The sequence below is a fragment of the Suricata suricatta genome, chromosome 8, assembly GCF_006229205.1.
Source record: "Suricata suricatta isolate VVHF042 chromosome 8, meerkat_22Aug2017_6uvM2_HiC, whole genome shotgun sequence".
In the NCBI taxonomy this organism is placed as follows: Eukaryota; Metazoa; Chordata; class Mammalia; order Carnivora; family Herpestidae; genus Suricata; species Suricata suricatta.
The window spans coordinates 22,619,260-22,639,159 of record NC_043707.1 but is presented as its reverse complement, the minus strand read 5'-3'; the positions used below and the strand labels follow the sequence as shown (position 1 = coordinate 22,639,159).

The 19,900-nt window shown below is 35.6% G+C and overlaps 1 protein-coding gene across 1 annotated transcript in view; it reads left to right on the top strand.

Annotated features, from left to right (window-relative positions):
* The first annotated feature begins 2,863 nt into the window (after positions 1–2,863).
* Positions 2,864–19,900, top strand: part of SEPTIN14 (septin 14) — a 36,441-nt gene continuing 19,404 nt past the window's right edge. The window contains exons 1-4 of the mRNA XM_029947999.1: positions 2,864–2,981; positions 3,772–3,967; positions 12,456–12,642; positions 15,090–15,251. Of these exons, the coding sequence (XP_029803859.1) occupies positions 2,891–2,981; positions 3,772–3,967; positions 12,456–12,642; positions 15,090–15,251 (636 nt within the window). The 5' untranslated portion in view covers positions 2,864–2,890. The remainder of the gene's footprint in view (positions 2,982–3,771; positions 3,968–12,455; positions 12,643–15,089; positions 15,252–19,900) is intronic.

Here is a 19,900-nt window from a genome sequence, read left to right as displayed (position 1 = left end):
TTGTCTTTTCCACCTTTGGTCTCTTCTTTCTTTGCCACTTTTGGTCTTCCTTTCCACTCAAAGAGTCCCCTTTAATATTTCTTCCAGGGCTGTTTAGCGGTCAACAATTCCTTTAGTCTTTGTATCTGGGAAACTCTTTATTTCTCCTTCTATTCTGAATGATAGCCATGCTGGAGAAAATTTTTGACTGCAGTTTTTTTCCCATTTAGCACTTTGTATATACCATGCCACTCCCATTTGGTTTGTCAAGTTTCTATTGAGAAATCTCCAGCTAGATTTATGGATTTCCCTTGTAAGTGAAGGACTTCTTTAGTCTTGCTGCTTTTAAGATGTTTTCTTTATCATTCTAGTTTGCAAATTTAATTACAATATAGCTTGCTGTTGGCTTGCTTTTGTAGATTTTGATGGCAGTTCTCTATGCCTCATGGATCTGGATATCTGTTTCCTTCCTCAGATTAGGGAAGTTTTCAGCTACTATTTCTTCAAATAAATGTTCTGCCCCCCTTCTCTCTCTCTTCTTGTGGGACTCCTATAACGCAAATGTTATTACATTTGATGCAATCACTGAGTTCCCTAACTCTGTCTTATGTTGCATAATTCTTTCTTTATTTTGTTTACCTTCTTTCATTTCTCTTACTTTGTCTTCTATAATTCATTCCTCTGATTCTTCCACCCTGCTGTTCATTGCTTCAAGCCTGTTTCCAATCTCATTTATAGCACTATTACTCTCTGACTGATTCTTTTTAAATTCTTTTGTATCTGTCACTGATCTATTTTTTTCCTTTTAAAAGTTTATTTTATTTTTATTTTTTTGAGTTTTTAAAATATATATAGAGAGAGGCAGAGAGAGAGAGCGAGAGGGTGAGAGAGAGAGAGAATCCCAAGCAGGCTTCATGCTGTCAGCACAGGGCCTGATGCAGGGCTTGAACTCATGAACCATGAGATCAAAATCAAGAGTCAGACAATTAATTGATTGAGCCACCAGGTGCTCTTCTTCTATTCTTTTCTTAAGCCCAAAGAATATACTTATGATCTTTATTTTAAATTCCCCATCAGACATGTTACTTATATTTGCCTTTCTTAGATCTCTGGTTGCAACCTTTATCTTGTTGTTTCATTTGAGATGAATTTCTCTGTCTTGACATTTTTTCTAAGCCTCTACCTTCTTCTCTGTGTTAGAAGCCTGTATGATTCCTGCTTCCTAGAATAATGGCTGATGAAGAGGAGGTCATCTAATGTCTAGGGGCTGTCACGTAAGGAAGTGTCTCTGGTGTGTGGCGCACACACTGCTCTTTGCTCTATTCTTCATACCGGGGGTCTGCGGAAACTTTCCTTGCCTGCAGTGGGCAATGTTGGGTCCCCGGCCAGAATGTGGAGTTTTAACTAGGAAGGACCTCTTTTTTCCAGCCCTGTTAGTATGCTTATATTGGTTGCTTTAAATTCTCTATTAGACATGTTACTAATATCTGTTTCACTGGCCATGGCCTTATCTTGTTCTTTCGTTTGTGATACATCCCTCCATCTTTGCATTTTGCCTATGTCTCTGCCTTCTCTGTGTTAGAAAAGCCAGCTATGCCTCTCATTCTGAAAATAATAGCCTTATGAAGAAGAGGTCATGTAACGTCCCCAGCCTGTCATTTCAGCAAGTATCTGGGTGTGTGCTGCGCGCACTCCGCTGTTGTGTTTTGGCTACTCTGTCCTTTAGGTTCAGTCATCTTCAGAGGTTCTCCTCGCCTACTCTGGGCAGTGTTTGGTCCCTGGCCTAAACGTTGTGAGTTTTAATTAGGTATGCTCTGGTCGGCTTGTGCAATGAGACCTGATACTGCTTCCTCCAGAACTAAGTGCCCATAAAATTCTTTGGTCAGGAGACATGATGTGGACAGGGGTTTGTGCTTGTCTTCTAGGGGAGGAGCCCACCCATTGTGCTTGAGGCAAGCTTGAATGAGAAGGGCAGTGCCTTCAGAGTGCAGGGGGTGGGGCTTTGTGCCAGCAAGTTAGACAGCCAGGGTGGGCGCTGCACTGCTTCCCGCTGGTGGCTCTATGTTTATGCTGAGGAGCAGGGGAGGGAAATGGTGCCTGGCAGCTCTTTTGTTCCCACAGAGGCATCTATGAATGATGCTTTTTTGGTATGTGCTCAGAGAAGAGCAAATAATCTCCCCACTATGTGCCCAGGCATTCTTTGGAGTGCTGTTCCCATGAGGTCTTTCTCTGGGTTGTTTGCCTGCCTGATCTCCAGGAGCAGAAAAATGCCCTGAGGCTCTCTCCCAGACAAGCCAGAAACCCTTTAAAACTCCAGCCTTTACGCATCACTGGTTGCAGGAACTCATGAAATTCAGCCCCTCTAGCTTTCCAAACCAACGACTTTTGTAAAACATTCACCTTGGGTGTTCCCCGGGTGCTTCTCTCTCTCTCACCCTTCTCTGTGGTGCTGGCTCCCCCCTTTCTGCACCACCCATGATCTTTTTCTCCCCATACCACTTCTCTGCACTTCATACCTTCTTGATGTGGCCTCTTCTCTCCCTTTGTTGCGGAGTCTGTTCTGTTGGTCTTCAGATTGATTTCTGGGGTATTTAGGATGGTTTTAGTTACCTCTTTGTGTTCAAGAGACAGGATGAGGCTAGGGTCCTCTTACTCTGCTGCCATCTTCCTTTCCCTCCTCAGACTTACTCTTTTTAACATTGAAAGCAAAACTTATGTGTCTGGACAAGACTTACTTGCTCACAAATTTACTTAATTTGAATCTTAGCTGAGTTATGATAATCAAATGATAATTCTCATTTCTTTAACATATTCTTAAAATAATATTTCAAATGATGTTACTAATTCTAATTAATTTTTTTATTTTTGTTTTTTTTTTAAGCAAAGAGGAGATAGTGTCCGTTGCTTAACAATGCTTGGTCATTTTGGTTTTGAATGTTTGCCGCATCAGTTGGTAAACCGATCTATTCAACAAGGATTCTCTTTTAATATTCTCTGTGTGGGTAAGTGCCTGATTCCTCATTTGAATTAGTACTTAATTTTCTCAAATGCCTACTTCAACTTATGTAAAGTAATGTAACACTGGTGCTGTTAATTAAAGACCATGTCTTTCTATCTGTATTTGTTCCCATCATGTTAGCCATATTATTTAAACTTAACAATATTTTTTAAAATTTATTTTTGAGAGAGAGAGACAGAGTGAGTCAGCGTGGGGGGCAGAGAGAGATGGAGAGCTGTCAGTACAGAGCCCAGTGTGCGGCATGAACCCACGAATCGTGAGATCATGACCTGAGCTGAAACCAAAAGTCAGACACTTAATTGACTGAGCCACCAGGGGCCACTAGACCTTTATTCTTTGGATGTTTCAGTACTCTCCAAAATCTGATATATCTTTGTGTGTATTTTTTCTATATTGTATTAATGACTGAGAGAGTCAAGAGAAACATGTATACTTTATTTTTATTTACAAAAAAAAGTTTTACTTTTTTTTTTTTTACATTTATTCACTTTTGAGGGGGGGGGCGGGGAAGTGGCAGAGAGAGAGGGAGACACAGAATTCGAAGCAGCTCCAGGCTCCAAGTTGTCAGCTTAGATCCTGATGCAGGGTCTGAACCCATGAACCGTGAGATCGTGACCTGTGCTGAAGTCAGACACTCAACCAATGAGCCATCCAGGAGTCACTAAACATGCATACTTTAAAGGACATTATAGTCATTGAGGTATTTGGGTTAAGAGTGTTACTTCTTCTTAGCCATCTTATGCCCCTAGATAATGTATCTATGTTTATTACAGGGGAAACTGGAATTGGAAAATCAACACTCATTGACACATTATTCAATACTACTTTGAAAGATAAAAAATCCTCACATTTTTACTCAAATGTTGGACTTAAAATTCAGACATATGAACTTCAGGAAAGTAATGTTCAATTGAAATTAACTGTTGTGAAAACAGTGGGATATGGTGATCAAATAAACAAAGAAGCCAGGTTAGTGTTTTCTTATTTTAATTACAAAAGATTTTATTATTTCAAGGAATTTACCTTCTTTATTGACCTTCCTCTGGCCATATTACTCCCATCTGCCTCCACCCTTGTATGGCCTCTCTACTGTCCTTATGTCTCTTTTAAATACATTTGTTGTTGGAACTAAGATGTACCCAGAAAATCCAGGATGATCTTATTTATACAAACACTCTTTATTTTTTTTACCAATAAGATTAAATATACTGGTTTTATAGATTGGAATGCAGGTATAGCCATTTGATTCTCACCATTGTTCCTCATTGCCATATAGCACTCCACTGTGTATATATACACCACATCTTCTTGATCCATTCATCAGGTGATGGACATTCCAGAGAATCATTTATATAAGGTCGATTCCTATAAATTTTTAAAATAGATTTTTCCCATTTATTCACTTGTTGGATATTCTCATTTTTTAAAATCACTTACCCAAGTTATACGTAAATTTCATCTGTAAAAATTTAAATGATCCAAATGAAATTAAAATCCACTTAGCCAAATGTAAGTACTTAGAGCCTTTTCTTTTTCCAAAAATAGCCACTAGTGTAAGTTTAGTAAGTGTACTCTCAGATCTTATGTTATCATACAACACTGAATTTTTGTAATAATTAAAATACGTTTGAAATAATACAGAATAAGTTTCCTTAAACTATATATGTATAATATAAAAATGTATAAAACATCTATGAGCAGGTTAATAGATAATTCTGAAACAAGCATCCTTTGTAATCATCTTCCTATTCAAATTATAATCTGATTCCCATGGGCCTCAGGCATTCTTGATCACAACTCCTCATTAAACTCACAGAAGAAGAGTGCAAAATGTTTGCCAGTGTCTGGGAAGAAGGAGGAATTAAGAGTTCTTGATCAATGGATACAAAGTTTTAATTATGCAAGATGAACAAGTTCTTGAGATCTGCCATAGAACGGAAGACTTAACCATATATGTAACAGTACTTTATATTACATTCAAAAACTTGTTATGAGAGTAGATATCCATTAAGTGATCTTACTGCAGTTTAAAAAACTATAGGATGCTGCAAAAGTATTACTTAGAGGGAAATTAATAGCATAAGATAATTATGTTAAAAAAGGACAATCCCAAGTATTATAAATTTCCATGTTAAGAAATTAGACAAATAAGAACAAATTTACCCTAAAGCAGGGGAAAAAAGGGAAAAATTATAGCACAGCAAAAATTGATGAAAACAGAAAAAAAAAATCAATAGAATATCAATAAATATCAATAGAATATCAATAAAACCAGCAACTTATTTTTGCTGGTTATTTATAAAGGTCAACAAATTAAAAACCTTTGACTAGACTGAGCAAGCAAAATAAAGGAGAAGTCAAATATCACCAACATCAGGAATAAAAAGGAGACATTATTACTGATTTCACAAATATTAAAAAGATATGGATACAACAAACAATTCAATGCCCATAAAGTCAACAATTTAGAGGTTAGCCATGGGTTTTTCAGATATAGCTTTATTGTGTTGACATAAATTCCTTTTATACCTAGTTTCAAGAGTTTTGTTTTTGTTTTTTAAATCATGAAAGGGTGTTGAATTTTGTCAAATACCTTTTCTGCAACTGTTGAAATAATCATATGATTTTTGCTTTTCAATCAATGTGGTGTTTATAAATCAACTTATTTATGTTGCATAATCCTTGCATTCTGAGGATAAATCCCACCTGGTCATTGTGTATGATCCTTTTAATTTGCTGAGAATTCACTTTGCTAAGTATTTTGTTGAAGATTTTGCATCTGTGTTCATTAGGGATATTGACATGTAATTTTTTTTTTTATATCAGGATAATTTTGACCTTCAAAGGAGTTTGAAAATTTTTCCTTTTCTTTAATTCTTTTGGAAATTTTAAAGTATTGGTGTTAATTCTTCTTTAAATGTTTATTAGAATTCAAAACTGAAGCCTGAGTTTTCTGTGTTGGTAAATTTTTTTATTATTTATTTAAACCCTTTCTTTGTACAAGAATACCTCATTTTATTAGACTTCACTTTATTGTGCATGTTTATTGTACGGTTTTTTAATGTATTTTTTTTCCAAATTGGAAGTTTATTGCAATTCTGTGTGAAGCACGTCTATCAGCCTGGTTTTTCCTAGAGCATTTGATGACTTTGTGTCTCTGTGTAACATTTGGTAATTTTTGCAATATTTCAAACTTTTGCATTATTATATTTGTTAAGGTGATTTACAATCAGGGATCTCTGATGTTACTATTGCAGTTGTTTTGGGGCACTATGAGCTGTGCCCACAAAAGACGGGGAATTTAATTTATAAATGTGTTGTATTTTTAAGGTTTTATTTTATTTCTAGTTAGTCAATATACAGTGTTATATTAGTTTGAGGTGTAGAATATAACGATTCCACACTTCTAAATAGCACCCTGTGCTCATCACAAATGCACTCCTTAAAATCCTGATCACTTACACCACTCCCCTCTGGTAACCATCAGTTTGTTCTCTGTAGTTAAGAGACTGTTTCTTAGTTTGTGTGTCTTTCTCTTTTTTCCCTTTGTTTATTTGTTTTGTCTCTTAAATTCCACATGAGTAAAATCATATGGCATTTGTCTTTCTCTGACGTATTTCACTTAGCATTATACTCCCTAGTTCCCTCTATCTTATCACAAATGGCAGGATTTCATTATTTTTATGCTGAATAATATTCCATATATATGATATGTAATATCCCATATATAATATATAATAAACATATCATATATTCCATATATGTGGACTTCCATATATTTTTATTCTATATATTTATCTATATCTATATCTATGTGCCACTTCTTTTCCCATCCAACTGTCCATGGACACTGGACTGCTTCCATATCTTGGCTATTGTAAACAACACTGCTATAAATATAGGGGTACATTTAGCTCCTTGAATTAGTGTTTTTGTATTCTTTGCTTAAATAGGGCAAATGTGGGATCTTAGGGTAGTTCTATTTTTAACATTTTGACAAACAAAACTTCGTATTGTTGTCTAGACTGGCTGCCTCAGTTTACATTTGCACCAACAGTGAGTGCATAAGTGTTCTTTTGCTCTACATCCTTGCCAACACCTATTGTTTCTTATGTTGTTAATTTTAGCCATTCTGACAGATGTGAGGTGATATCTCATTGTAGTTTTTTTTATAATAGTTTATTGACAAATTGGTTTCCATGTAACACCCAGTGCTTCTCCCCACAAGTGCCCTCCTCCATGACCATCACTCCCTTCCCCCCACCTCCTCCTTCAGTGCTCAGTTCATTTTCAGTATTCAGTAGTCTCTCATGATTTGTGTCCCTCTCTCTCCCCAACTCTCTCTTCCCCTTCCCCTCCCTATGGTCCTCTGTTAGGTTTCTCCTGTTAGACCTATGAGTGCAAACATATGGTATCTGCCCTTCTCTGCCTGACTTATTTCGCTTAGCATTACACCCTCGAGGTCCATCCACTTTGCTACAAATGGCCATATTTCATTCTTTCTCATTGCCATGTAGTACTCCATTGTATATATATACCACATCTTCTTGATCCACTCATCAGGTGATGGCCATTTAGGCTCTTTCCATGATTTGGCTGTTGTAAAAAGTGTCGCTATGAACATTGGGGTACATGTGTTCCTATGCATTAGCACTTCTGTATCCTTTGGGTAAATTCCTAGCAGTGCTATTGCTGGGTCGTAGGGAAGTTCTACTGATAGTATTTTGAGGAACCTCCGTACTGTTTTCCAGAGTGGCTGCACCAGTTTGCATTCCCACCAAGAGGGTAGGAGGGTGCCCGTTTCTCCACATCCTCGCCAGCATCTATAGTCTCTTGATTTGTTCATTTTAGCCACTCTGACTAAAGGTGATATCTCAGTGTGGTTTTGATTTGTATTTCCCTGATGATGAGTGACGCTGAGCATCGTTTCATGTGCCTGTTGGCCATCTGGATGTCCTCTTTGGAGAAGTGTCTATTCAGGTCTTCTGCCCATTTCTTCACTGGATTATTCATTTTTGGGGGGGTATGGAGTTTAGTGAGTTCCTTGTAGATTTTGGATACCAGGCCTTCATCTGGTATACCACTTGCCACTATCTTTTCCCATTCTGTCGGTTGCCTATTAGTGTTTTTGATTGTTTCCTGTGCATTGCAGAAGTTTTTATCTTGGTGAGGTCCCAATAGTTCATTTTTGTTCTCAATTCCCTTGACTTTTGGGGATGTGTCGAGGAGGACATTGCTGAGATTGAGGTCGAGGAGGCTATTTCCTGCTTTCTCCTCTAGTGTCTTTATGGTTTCCTGTCTCACATTCAGATCCTTTATCCATTTTGAGTTTACTTTTGTGAATGATTTAAGAAAGTGGTCTAATTTCATTCTTCTACATGTTGCTGTCCGGCTCTCCCAACACCACCTGTTGAAGAGGCTATCTTTTTTCCATTGGATACTCTTTCCTGTTTTGTCAAAGATTAATTGGCCATACACTTGTGGGTCCATTTCTGGGTTCTCTATTCTATTCCATTGGCCAATGTGTCTGTTTTTGTGCCAATGCCATACTGTTTTGATGACAACAGCTTTGTAGTAGAGGCTAAAGTCTGGAATGGTGAAGCCTCCTGTTTGGTTTTCTTCTTCAATATTACTTTGGCTATTTGGGTTTTTTTGTGATTCTATATGAATTTTAAGATAGTTTGTTCTAGCTTTGAGAAGAATGCTGGTGCAACTTTGATGGGGGATTGCATTGAATGTATAAATTGCTTTGGGTAATAATGACATTTTAACAATGTTTATTCTTCTGATCCATGAGCACGGAATGTTTTTCCATTTCTTTGTGTCTTATTCAGTTTCCTTCATAAGTCTTCTATAGTTTTCAGCATACAGGTCTTTTACATCTTTGGTTAGGTTTATTCCTAGGTATTTTAATGATTTTTCGTGCAATTGTGAATGGGATCCGTTTCTTGATTTCTCTTTCTTTTCCTTCATTTTTGGTGTAGAAGAATATAACTGATTCCTGTACATTGATTTTGTACCCTGCAACTTTACTGAATTCATGGATCAGTTCTAGAAGGCTTCTGGTGGAGTTGATCAGGTTTTCCATGGAGAGTATCATGTCATCTGTGAAAAGTGAAAGTTTGACTTCCTCTTTGCCGATTCTGATGCCCTTTATTTCCTTTTGTTGTCTGATTGCTGATGCTAGGACTTCCAGCACTATGTTAAACAACAGTGGTGAGAGTGGACACCCCTGTCATGTCTCTGATGTCAGAGGGAAGGCTCTCAGTTTTCCCCCATTGAAGATAACATTAGCTGTGGGCTTTTCATAAATGACTTTTACGGTGTTTAAGTAAGTTCCTTCTATCCCGACTTTCTCGAGGGTTTTTATTAAGAAGGGATGTTGTATTTTGTCAAGTGTTTTTTCTGCATCTATCGAGAGGATCATATGGATTTTTTCTTTTCTTTGTTAATGTGATGTGTCACATTGATGGATTTGTGAGTATTGAACCAGCCCTGTAACCCAGGAATGAATCCCACTTGATCATAATGGATAATTCTTTGTATATGCTGTTGAATTCGATTTGCTAGTATCTTGTTGAGTATTTTTGCATCTGTATTCATTAGGGATATTGGCCTGTAGTTCTTTTTTGTTGTTGTTGTTGGGTCTCTGTCTGGCTTAGGAATCAAAGTGATATGGGCTTCATAGAATGAGTCCAGAAGTCTTCCTTCCATTTCTATTTTTTGGAATAACTTGAGAAGGATTGGTGGTAACTCTGCTTTAAATGTCTGGTAGAATTCCTCTGGGAATCCATCTGGCCCTGGGATTTTATTCTTTGGGAGATTTTTGATAACTGATTGGATTTCCTCACTGGTTATGGGTCTTTTCAGATTTTCTATCTCTTCCATTTGTCCATGGAAATTTGTCTTTTTCTTCTAGATTGTCCAGTTTGTTGGCATATAATTTTTATAGTAATCTCTGATGATTGCTTGTATTTCTGAGGGATCTGTTGTAATAGATGCATTTTCCTTCATGATTTTGTCTATTTGGGTGTTCTCTCTTTTCTTTCTGAGGAGCCTAGCTAGAGGTTTATCAATTTTGTTTATTTTTTCAAAAAACTAACTCTTGGTTTCATTGATCTGTTCAATTGTTTTTGTGGATTCTATCTTGTTTAATTCGGCCCTGATCTTGATTATTTCTCTTTTTTTGCTGGGTTTGGGGTGCTCTTGCTGCCCCCTTTCTAGTTTCCTTAGGTGCTCTGTTGGGTTTTTAGTTTGTGCTTTTTCTAGTTTGTTGAAATAGGCCTGGATTGCAATGAACTTTCCTCTTAGGACTGCCTTTGCTGCATCCCAGGGAGTTTAGATTGTTGTATTCTCATTTTCATTTGTTTCCACATATTTTTAAATTTCCTCTCTAATTGCCTGATTTGCCCTCCACATTTTTGGAGGTTTTCCAGACTTCTTCCTGTGGCTGATTTCAAGTTTAGCATTGTGATCTGAAAGTGTCCATGGTATGATCTCAATTCTTTTGTATTTATGGAGGGCTGCTTTATGACCCAGTATGTGATCAATCTTGGAGAATGTGCCATGTGCACTCGAGAAGAAAGTGAATTCCCTAGCTTCAGGATGCAGAGTTCTAAATATATCTATTAATTCCATCTGTTCCAATTTGTCATTCAGGTCCATTGTTTCTTTAGTGACTTTCTGTCTGGTTGATCTATCCATTACTGTAAGTAGAGTATTAAAGTCCCCTGCAATTAGCACATTCTTATCAATAAGATTGCTTCTGTTTATGATTAGTTGTTTTATATACTTGGGTGCCCCTGAATTCGGCACATAGATGTTTATAATTGTTAGCTCTTCCTGATGGAGAGACCCTGTAATTATTGTATAATGTCCTTCTTCATCTTTTGTTACTGCCTTTACTTTACAGTCTAGTTTGTCTGATATAAGTATGGCTACTCCAGCTTTCTTTTGGCGTCCAGTCGCATGGTAGATATTTCTTCATCCCCTTACTTTCAATCTGAAGGTGTCTTCAGGTCTAAGGTGTGTCTCTTGTAGACAGCAAATAGATGGATTTTGGTTTTTGATCCATTCTGCTACCCTGTGTCATTTGGAGCATTAAGTCCATTTACATTCAGTGTTATTATTGAAAAATGTGGGTTTAGGTTCATTATGTTCTCTCTAGAGTTCATGTTTATATTGCTATCTCTGGTGTCTTATATTTCTTGCTACCTTTTCTCATAGAGACCCTCAGGATTTCTTGTAGGGCTGGTTTGGTGGTGATGAATTCTCTCAACTTTTGTTTATTTGGGAAACCCTTTATCTCTCCTTCTATTTTGAATATCAGGCTCGCTGGATAAAGAATTCTTGGTTGCATATTCTTCTTGTTCATCACATTGAAGATTTCCTGCCATTCCTTTCTGGCCTGCCAAGTTTCAGTAGAGAGGTCTGTAACCTCTCTGATCGGTTTCCCTTTGTATGTTAGGGCCCTTTTATCCCTAGTTGCTTTCAGAATTCTCTCTTTATCTTAATATTTTGCCAGTTTCACTATGATATGTCGTGCTGAAGGTTGGTTCACATTACATCTTAGGGGAGTTCTGTATGCCCCTTGAATTTCAATGTCTTTCTCTTTCCCCAGATTGGGGAAATTTTCATGTCAGCTATGTCTTTTGCTCTTGAAAGTAGTGCCTTTATGAAGAAGGGATCCTGGAGTGGCTTGTTGTGCAGGTCTCCTATGCACCAGATCCTGGTACTTCAGGAGAATATCCTTTGTGTGTTGCTTACATCCTGCTTTTATGTCTGAACCACTCTTCCTTTTAGTTCAGTCATCTGCACTGACTCTCTGCCTGTTGTGGACTGTGTTTATTCTCTGTGGCATTAGTGAGACCCAGACAAGGCAGCGCTTAGGGATTGTGCCCTCTGGGAAACTTGGGGGTGGAGCAACAGTTTCAGCAGTTTGCCCTGTGCCACTCGTCCACTGCTGGATCCCTCAAAGTGCTGGGGCATCTGGGGGCTGGGGTTTAGGGTGGGAAGGTGTGTGAGGCTGGGCACAGCATGTGGTGACATGGGTTGGTCGGGTATGTAGTGGTGGCTGTGCACCCAGTAGCTGGGCAGGGCTCATATGCTGCTTGACAAAATTTTCCCTGGGCCTGGGGCTGAGGCTAGCAGGCTTGGAGTGTGGGTGTCTTCAGGAGAACTTGCAGGCATGGCACATTGCTAGCAAGTTAGTTAGCTAGTGCCTGGGCAGCTTGGCTTCCTGCAGATGGCCCTGTGTTTATGTTGGGGGCTGGTTTATTGACTGGGATGTAGATGATATCTATTTGCAAACATGGGATGCAGTGAGCTCAGGGTCCCCCTCCTCTGTCATCTTCCCAAGCTCCCCCGTATTAGCTATTTATTAAATGGTGAAAAGACAGACTATAGATGTTCTTAATCTTTTATACTAATCTGTTGAAATAACCTTTTTTTTTTTCAGTTACCAACCTATAGTTGAATATGTAGATGCTCAATTTGAGGCCTATCTTCAAGAAGAATTGAAAATTAAACGTTCCTTCATTGACTACCATGATTCCCGTATACATGTGTGCCTTTACTTCATTTCCCCTACAGGACATTCTTTGAAGTCCCTTGATCTATTAACTATGAAGAACATTGACAATAAGGTGGGTCCAGTAAATCCATCAATCTGTCAGGATTTTATTATTATTTTGTGATAATATATAATTTGAAGGTATTTGCATACAAGAACTTATTCTTTTTTAATGTGTTTAATAGATTTCCAATATGGTTAATATGTTAAAAGGGATAGCATTGCAACATACTACAGACATAGTAGTTTAAACAACAGAAATTAATTTTCTCACAGTAATGGAAAGTAGAAGTCCATGATGAAGATGCTGCCAACATTTTTTCTTCTGAAACCTTTTTTATTTAGTGATAAATGGCCACCTTCCCACTGTATCCTCACAAGATCTTTCCTCTGTGCACATATCTGATGTCTTTTTGTTGTATGTCTATGTTTCCTCTTCTCTTAAGGATACCAGTTACTTTGGATTAGGGCCTATTTTAATGGCTTTATTTTAACTTAATCACCTCTTTAAAGATTCTCCAAATATAGTCTTGTTCTGAGATATTGGGTGTTAGGACCTCAACCTATGCATTGAAGGAGGGATGATACATTCAGCCCATAATAGCATTTGATTAATATCAACCTTAGTTTGCTTTCCAGATAAATTTAATTAGGTACATATTAGAAAAATAAGATACAGGTTAAAAATATTAAAATAAAAATTTATAGGTTTTTTTGTCATTAAAGATAACACAGATTGTGGTAATTTGCCTATATTTTTTAAATTGAATTTATTCTTTATTACTATAAAACAATCCAATTAACGTTTACCTGATACCATTGATTGTGTGAAACATGAAGTTTTCATGATCCTGGCTAGTGATCCTATCAGAGAGGATTCAGAATGCAATATGTACATGTGTATTTTTTCCAAGAGAGTGTAAATACACATATGAAAGAAACTTTTATTTCACGAGATACTTTTCTATACTTTATGAAGTTGAAGAGAGAAGAACCTCTAAAATTTCATTTCTTTTTTTATCAAAGAAGGCCTGACTTTTGCTATATATTGTTCAAACTGGAAAGAAATTTTGTACCTAATCATATATGTCACCAAGTTGTTGAAAGAATTAGATTTTTGTTTAAAATCAAGAATTGCCTCAATTTCTTTATTATTAGTATATTCAATAGCCTGGGACACAAAGTTTTATTTTTTAACCTATGGGTAGCTGTTACCATCAAGGAATTTCCAGATATAGAAAATTGCTATTTTTTCCTGCAAGAACATTACATAAAGAGATGGGTAACTGTGCCTATGTGTCTGTTGTCTTCTCTTCTAGTTGCTCGGTTCCCTCCTGCAATAAGTACTTTCATTCCTCAAATCTGAACACCTAATGAATTAACATGGAAAATTTCCATGTGTTATGTGTTAAGGATTTACTATCATTAGAGGACAGCTTTCTCAGCAATAGAATCCAAGATATTTATGTTAGACTTAAATCTATCTTAGTAATTGTCCGCTTTTTACTGTGGAAACTATTATTTAAGATGCTCAGATAAAAATTTGAACATCAGTGTTACATTGAAGCCCTAGATTTGTACAAGGATTTTTAAAAATGTACTTTGAGGAATCTAAAACAAAAGCAATATACCTAGAACTGACTTCTATGCATTTTGCTATATCACAAACCTTGACATTATGTAGTTATGATTTCATAAAATATCATATTTTAATAGTAGTAAAACATATTTTAGAATTTTGCATATTTTTACTTTCTACAAAGTTTAATTATTAGGATGTAAATGCATGGAGACAGAGGGATCATACTGTAGAACTACAAAGAAAAGTTTATGAATAAAATTTCAACCTCAAATCTACAATATGAAAATAATGCTTTTTTTTTTTTTTACAAATTATGAATGAAGAGTTCTGTGAGCAAGATGTTATACACATTACATATATGTATCCATATACATATATACATTCAGCCTTTAGAGTATGGTAACAAAAAAAGGTCGATCATTTGTAGGTGGTCTTTGGAAAACACAAGCAATATGTATCTGTAAAGACATGTAGGTAGATCAAGGGTCCGTGAAAATGGGATACTGATTAAGATGAATTTATGAAGAAGCTAATGCAAATGAATGACATGTAGAAGAACAAAATAAATCTCACATATAGTTTTGATGCAAGGTCTCTTCTATCTTTTAGCACTTAATTTAATAAGCAATCAAGTTGATTACAAGTTAAATGGACTATTTTGTTTTACTACTTAACATTTTACTAACTCCAAATGTGTTGAAAGTGTAAGAAAGTTTGAGAAAAGAAATTTGAAACTTCTAAACCTGAATTCTGAGAAAAAAAGTTAATCTTTATAAGTACTGATGATTTTGAAAAGCAATTTTGTGAGGAAGGTATGGTAGTTTTTTTTTAAATCTAGTTGTAAAAGTTTATTGTCAGAGTGAGGTTTTGACTATAAAAATTCCAGGACTAACAACAAATCCTTAATGGCAAGATTTTGTTTGCTTCTTTATTTACAGGTGAACATTATACCATTGATTGCCAAAGCAGATGCAATTTCTAAAAATGACTTACAGAAATTCAAGTGTAAAATAATGAGTGAATTGGTTAGTAATGGCATCCAGATATATCAGTTTCCAACAGATGATGAAACTACTGCTCAGGTGAATGCCTCAATGAATGTAAGCTTTTAACTATTGAATGTCAATTCTATTTTGTTTGGGAATAAAAATACAGTTTATAAATAACAATATTAGTAATAAATTGTCACTAGTATCTGACAATGAGACTTTAAATAAGGTATTCTCCCCCAAAATCTATTGTGAGAAACCTTTCCTTTCTTTTCCCTTCTCTTCCCTTCTTCTCTTCTCCTACCTGTCAGACTTCCTCTCCACCAATGCCAAGCAACCACTAATAAACTGCTCTCTATGTAGATTTCTCTGTTCTGGAATTAGCATATGAAGAAAATTAATAATATTTGGCCTCTTCATGTACTTATTGGCTATTAGTATATCTTCCCAAGAGAAATGTTTGCTTACCTCCTTTTGTTAAGGGTCTGGAAAATGGAAAAAAAATCCATTTTTTAATTGAGGTTTTGTCTTTTTATCATTGAGTTGTAAGTTTTTTATATATTCTGGATACAAGTTCCTTCTGAGAAATATGGCTTGCAAGTATTTTCTTCCAAGCTGTTGCTGGTCATTTCCTCACTTTCTTTTTGCTATCTTTTGAAACACGAGAGGTTTAATTTTGATGAAGACTAATTTATCTATTTTTGTCCTTGTTACTTATATTTTTGGTGTCATATCTAAGAATATTTTGCCAAATCCAAGGTAATAAATATTTATGTTTTCTTCTAAAAGTTTAAAAATTATGGTAAAATACACATAACATGAAATTTACCATCTTACATATTCTATAGTGTACAGTGGAGTGGCATTGTACATTCACATTTTTGTGCTCCCTTCACAACTATGTACTTACAGAACCCTTTTCTTCTTGCAAAACTGAAACTCTATATCTAAGAAACAGTAACTCCACATTACCCTTCCCTTCAGCCCCAGTCTATAAATTTGACTATGTAAAGTACTTTTTGAAAACAAATACAATATTTGTCCTTTAATGGATGTACAAATATCTCTTTGAATTACTTTAAATATATTCCAAGAAGTGGAATTGTTAGATTTTTATGGTAATTGTATGTTTGATTTTTTTTAACTGTCCTGTTCTTTCCAAAGTGTCTGCACTATTTTTCATTGTTAACTACAGTGTTCAAGGATTCCAGTTTCTCTACATCCTAACCAATACTTATTATTTTCTATTTTTATAAATAGCTAATCTTAATGGATATGAAGTAGCATCTTATTGTAGTTTTTATTTGAATTTTCCTAATGAATTCTTATGGTAAGCATCTTTTCTTGTGTTTTTGGTATTTGTATACCTTCAGTGGAGAAATGTGTCCATTCTATTTAGTTGTCTAATTTGTTGGTGTTCAGTTGTTCATAATATTCACTTTTAATTATTTTTATTTCTGCAACGTTGTTAGTAATGTGTCTCTTTCATTTCTGTTTCTAATAATTTGATTCTCCTTTTTAATCTTTGTTGATGTAGTTAAAGTTTGGTCAACTTTTTTTTTTTCAAAGAACCTACCTTAAATTTCTTTGATTTTTCTATATTTTACTGTTCCTTTGTCATTAATTCCCATTTTAATTAGTATTATTTCCTTCCTTCTGCCTGCTTTAGGTTTAGCTCTTTCTTCTTTTTTAAGTGTCTTAAGATGAGTGGTTAGTTTGTAGATCTGAAATCTATTTTCTTTCTTTCAAGGCATTTATGGCTATAAATTTCCACCTAGCCATTGCTTTGGCTACATCACACGAATTATTTTATTTTTTAATTATTTTTAAATTAAGTTTTTATTTTAATTTCAGTATATTTAACATACAGTGCTATATTAGCTTCAAGTGTACAATATAGTGATTCAACACTTTCATACATCACCCAGGACTCATCAGGACAAGTGTACTCCTTCATCCTCATCATCTATTAAACCCATGCCCTACTCAACTCTCCTCTGGTAACCATCAGTGTGTTCTCTATAATTAAGAGTCTGTTTCTTGGTTTCTTCCTGCCCCCCCCTTCTCTCTTTGCTCATTTGTTTTGGTGATTGTCATGGAGAGGGGCACTTGTGGGGAAGAGCACTGGATGTTATGCGGAAACCAACTTGGTAATAAACTATTAATAATAAATAATAATAAAGTGAAAAATATTGTATTAAATAAATAAACTACTATATACTTAGATGTTATATATATAAACCTAATGCTAAACAAAAATCACAAACTATATTAGAGACAAAAAAAATATCCAAGAATAATACTAAAGGAAACCATCAAACCAAAAAGGAAGAAAGCAAGAGAAGAGGGAAGGAACAAAGAATAGCCATAAAACAATGGTAAAACAAGTAACAACTATTTATTAAACATCTATTTATTAATAATCACTTTAATGGTAAATGGATTAAACATTCAAAGACATAGGGTGACTGAATGGATAAAAAAGCAGGACTCCTCTATATATTGATTACAAAAGACTCACTGCAGACCTAAAGCCACACACAGATTAAGAGTGGAGGTATAGGGGCACCTGGGTGGCTCAGTCGGTTGAGCGTCTGGCTTCGGCTCAGGTCATGATTTCACAGTTTGTGGGTTTGAGCCCCGCGTCGGGCTCTGTGCTGACAGCTAGCTCAGAGCCTGGAGGCTGTTTCGGGTTCTGTATCTCCCTCTCTCTCTGACCCTCCTCTGCTCATGCTGTCTCTTTCTGTCTCTCAAAAATAAATTAAAAACATAAAAAAAAAAAGAGTGGAGGCATGTAAAAACATTTACCATGTAAATGGAAGCAAAAAGAAAACTGGAATTTAAGAAACAAAATGAGGAAACAGTATGGAGTTTCCTCAGAAAGTTAAAAATAGAACTACCCTAAGATCCAGCAATCACAATACTAGGTTTGTGCCCCCAAAATGCAGAAACACTAATTTAAAGGGATACAAACATCTCTATGTTTATTGCAGCATTATTTACAATGGCCAAATTATGGAAGCAGCCCAGGTATCCATCAATAGGGGAATGGATAAAGAAGATGTGGTACATATATAAAACAAAATATTATTTAGCCATAAAAAGAATGAAGTGTTGCTATTTGTAATGATATGGATGAAACTAGAGAGTATAATGCTAAGGGAAATAAGTAAGAGAAAGACAAACGCCATAAAATTTCACTCATATGCAGAATTTAAGAAACAAGACAAATGAGCAAAGGAAAAGAGAAAGAGAAAGGAGCCAAGAAACAGACTCTTAACTATTGATAACAAACTGATGGTTACCAGAGTGGAATGGATGGGGGGAAAGGTAAAATGTTTGATGTGGATTAAGAAGTGCACTTGTGATGATCACTGAGTGCTGTATGAAGTGTTGAGTCATTATATTGTACACCTGAAACTAATATTACACTGTATGTTAACTAACGGGATTTAAATTAAAAAATTTTTAAAGAGTAAAACTATTTAAAAACTCCATACGATCTTGTACAATACCTATCTTCTCTGAGGTTTTTAATGTATCTATACTATGGGATCACTGATAAGACTTTAGAGGTTTCTTGGAGGTATAAATGCCGTAATCTTTGTGAAGTGCCTGATACACAGGGTCTATATATAACAAATAATTAATAAATACTAATTATGCTTCTTCTATTTCTCTTTTTTTATTAATAGTTTATTGTCAAATTGGTTTCCATATAACACCCAGTGCTCTTCCCTACAAGTGCCCTCCTCCATTACCACCACCTCCCTTCCCTTTTCCCCTCCCCCTTCAACCGTCAGTTAGTTTTCCATATTCAATAGTCTCTCAGGTTTTGCATCCCTCTCTCTCCCCAACTCTCTTTCCCCTTTCCCCTCCCCAAATCATGGAAAGACCCTAAATGCCCATCATCTTCCATTTCTATTTTGTTATTTTTCATACACCATTTATTTTAAGATTTCAGAAACTAAACAGACTTCTGAATTGAAAAGCTGAGTACTGTAAAATTTATATTTATTCTTCTGTGTTAAATTTTCTTCAGATTTTGTCTTAAAGACTTTGGCCTTTTCTAATTTTACCTCTAGGAATTCATAGGGAATAATTTTTTATTAAAATCAATTAATAAATTAAATACTGTTTAACTATTAAGTATTTAACATGATGCTTAATAATTTTTATCTTAGACAATTCTTTCTACCCAAACAATCTATGTAACTTCTGACAGATCATGAATTTATCTTGAATATTTATGCTGTCTTTATATCTTGTTCAAAACCTTATTTTTACCTGTGATTATTCTTCCTAATTTGCTTATTATCTTTCCAAATCTCCCTTTGGTTGCTACTAATTTTCAGAATCCCTCTGGTTCTCACCTCCCAGAAAGACCTTTTAATTATGTTTAGAATTCATTGAGACATGCATAGTACTATTTATTAACATACTCTAATTGTATATTTATTAACTAATTATTATAGGTTTTTTTCTTAATACTTTTCCATTTAACTTGTATATTGGAATTAAAACTGGTTTACACATAGGGCGTGTAGGTGGCTCAGCTGGTTAAGTGTCCAGCGTAGGCTCAGGTCCTGATCTTGCAGTTCATGAGTTGGATCCCCACCTCAGGCTTTCTGCTGTCAGTAAGGAGTCGACTTCAGATCCTCTGTCTCTCTGCCCCTCCCCTGTTCTCTCTCTCTCTTAAAAATGAATAAACATTTAAAAAGTGGTTTACATATTATTTCCTCAATATTTTTGTGTTTTGG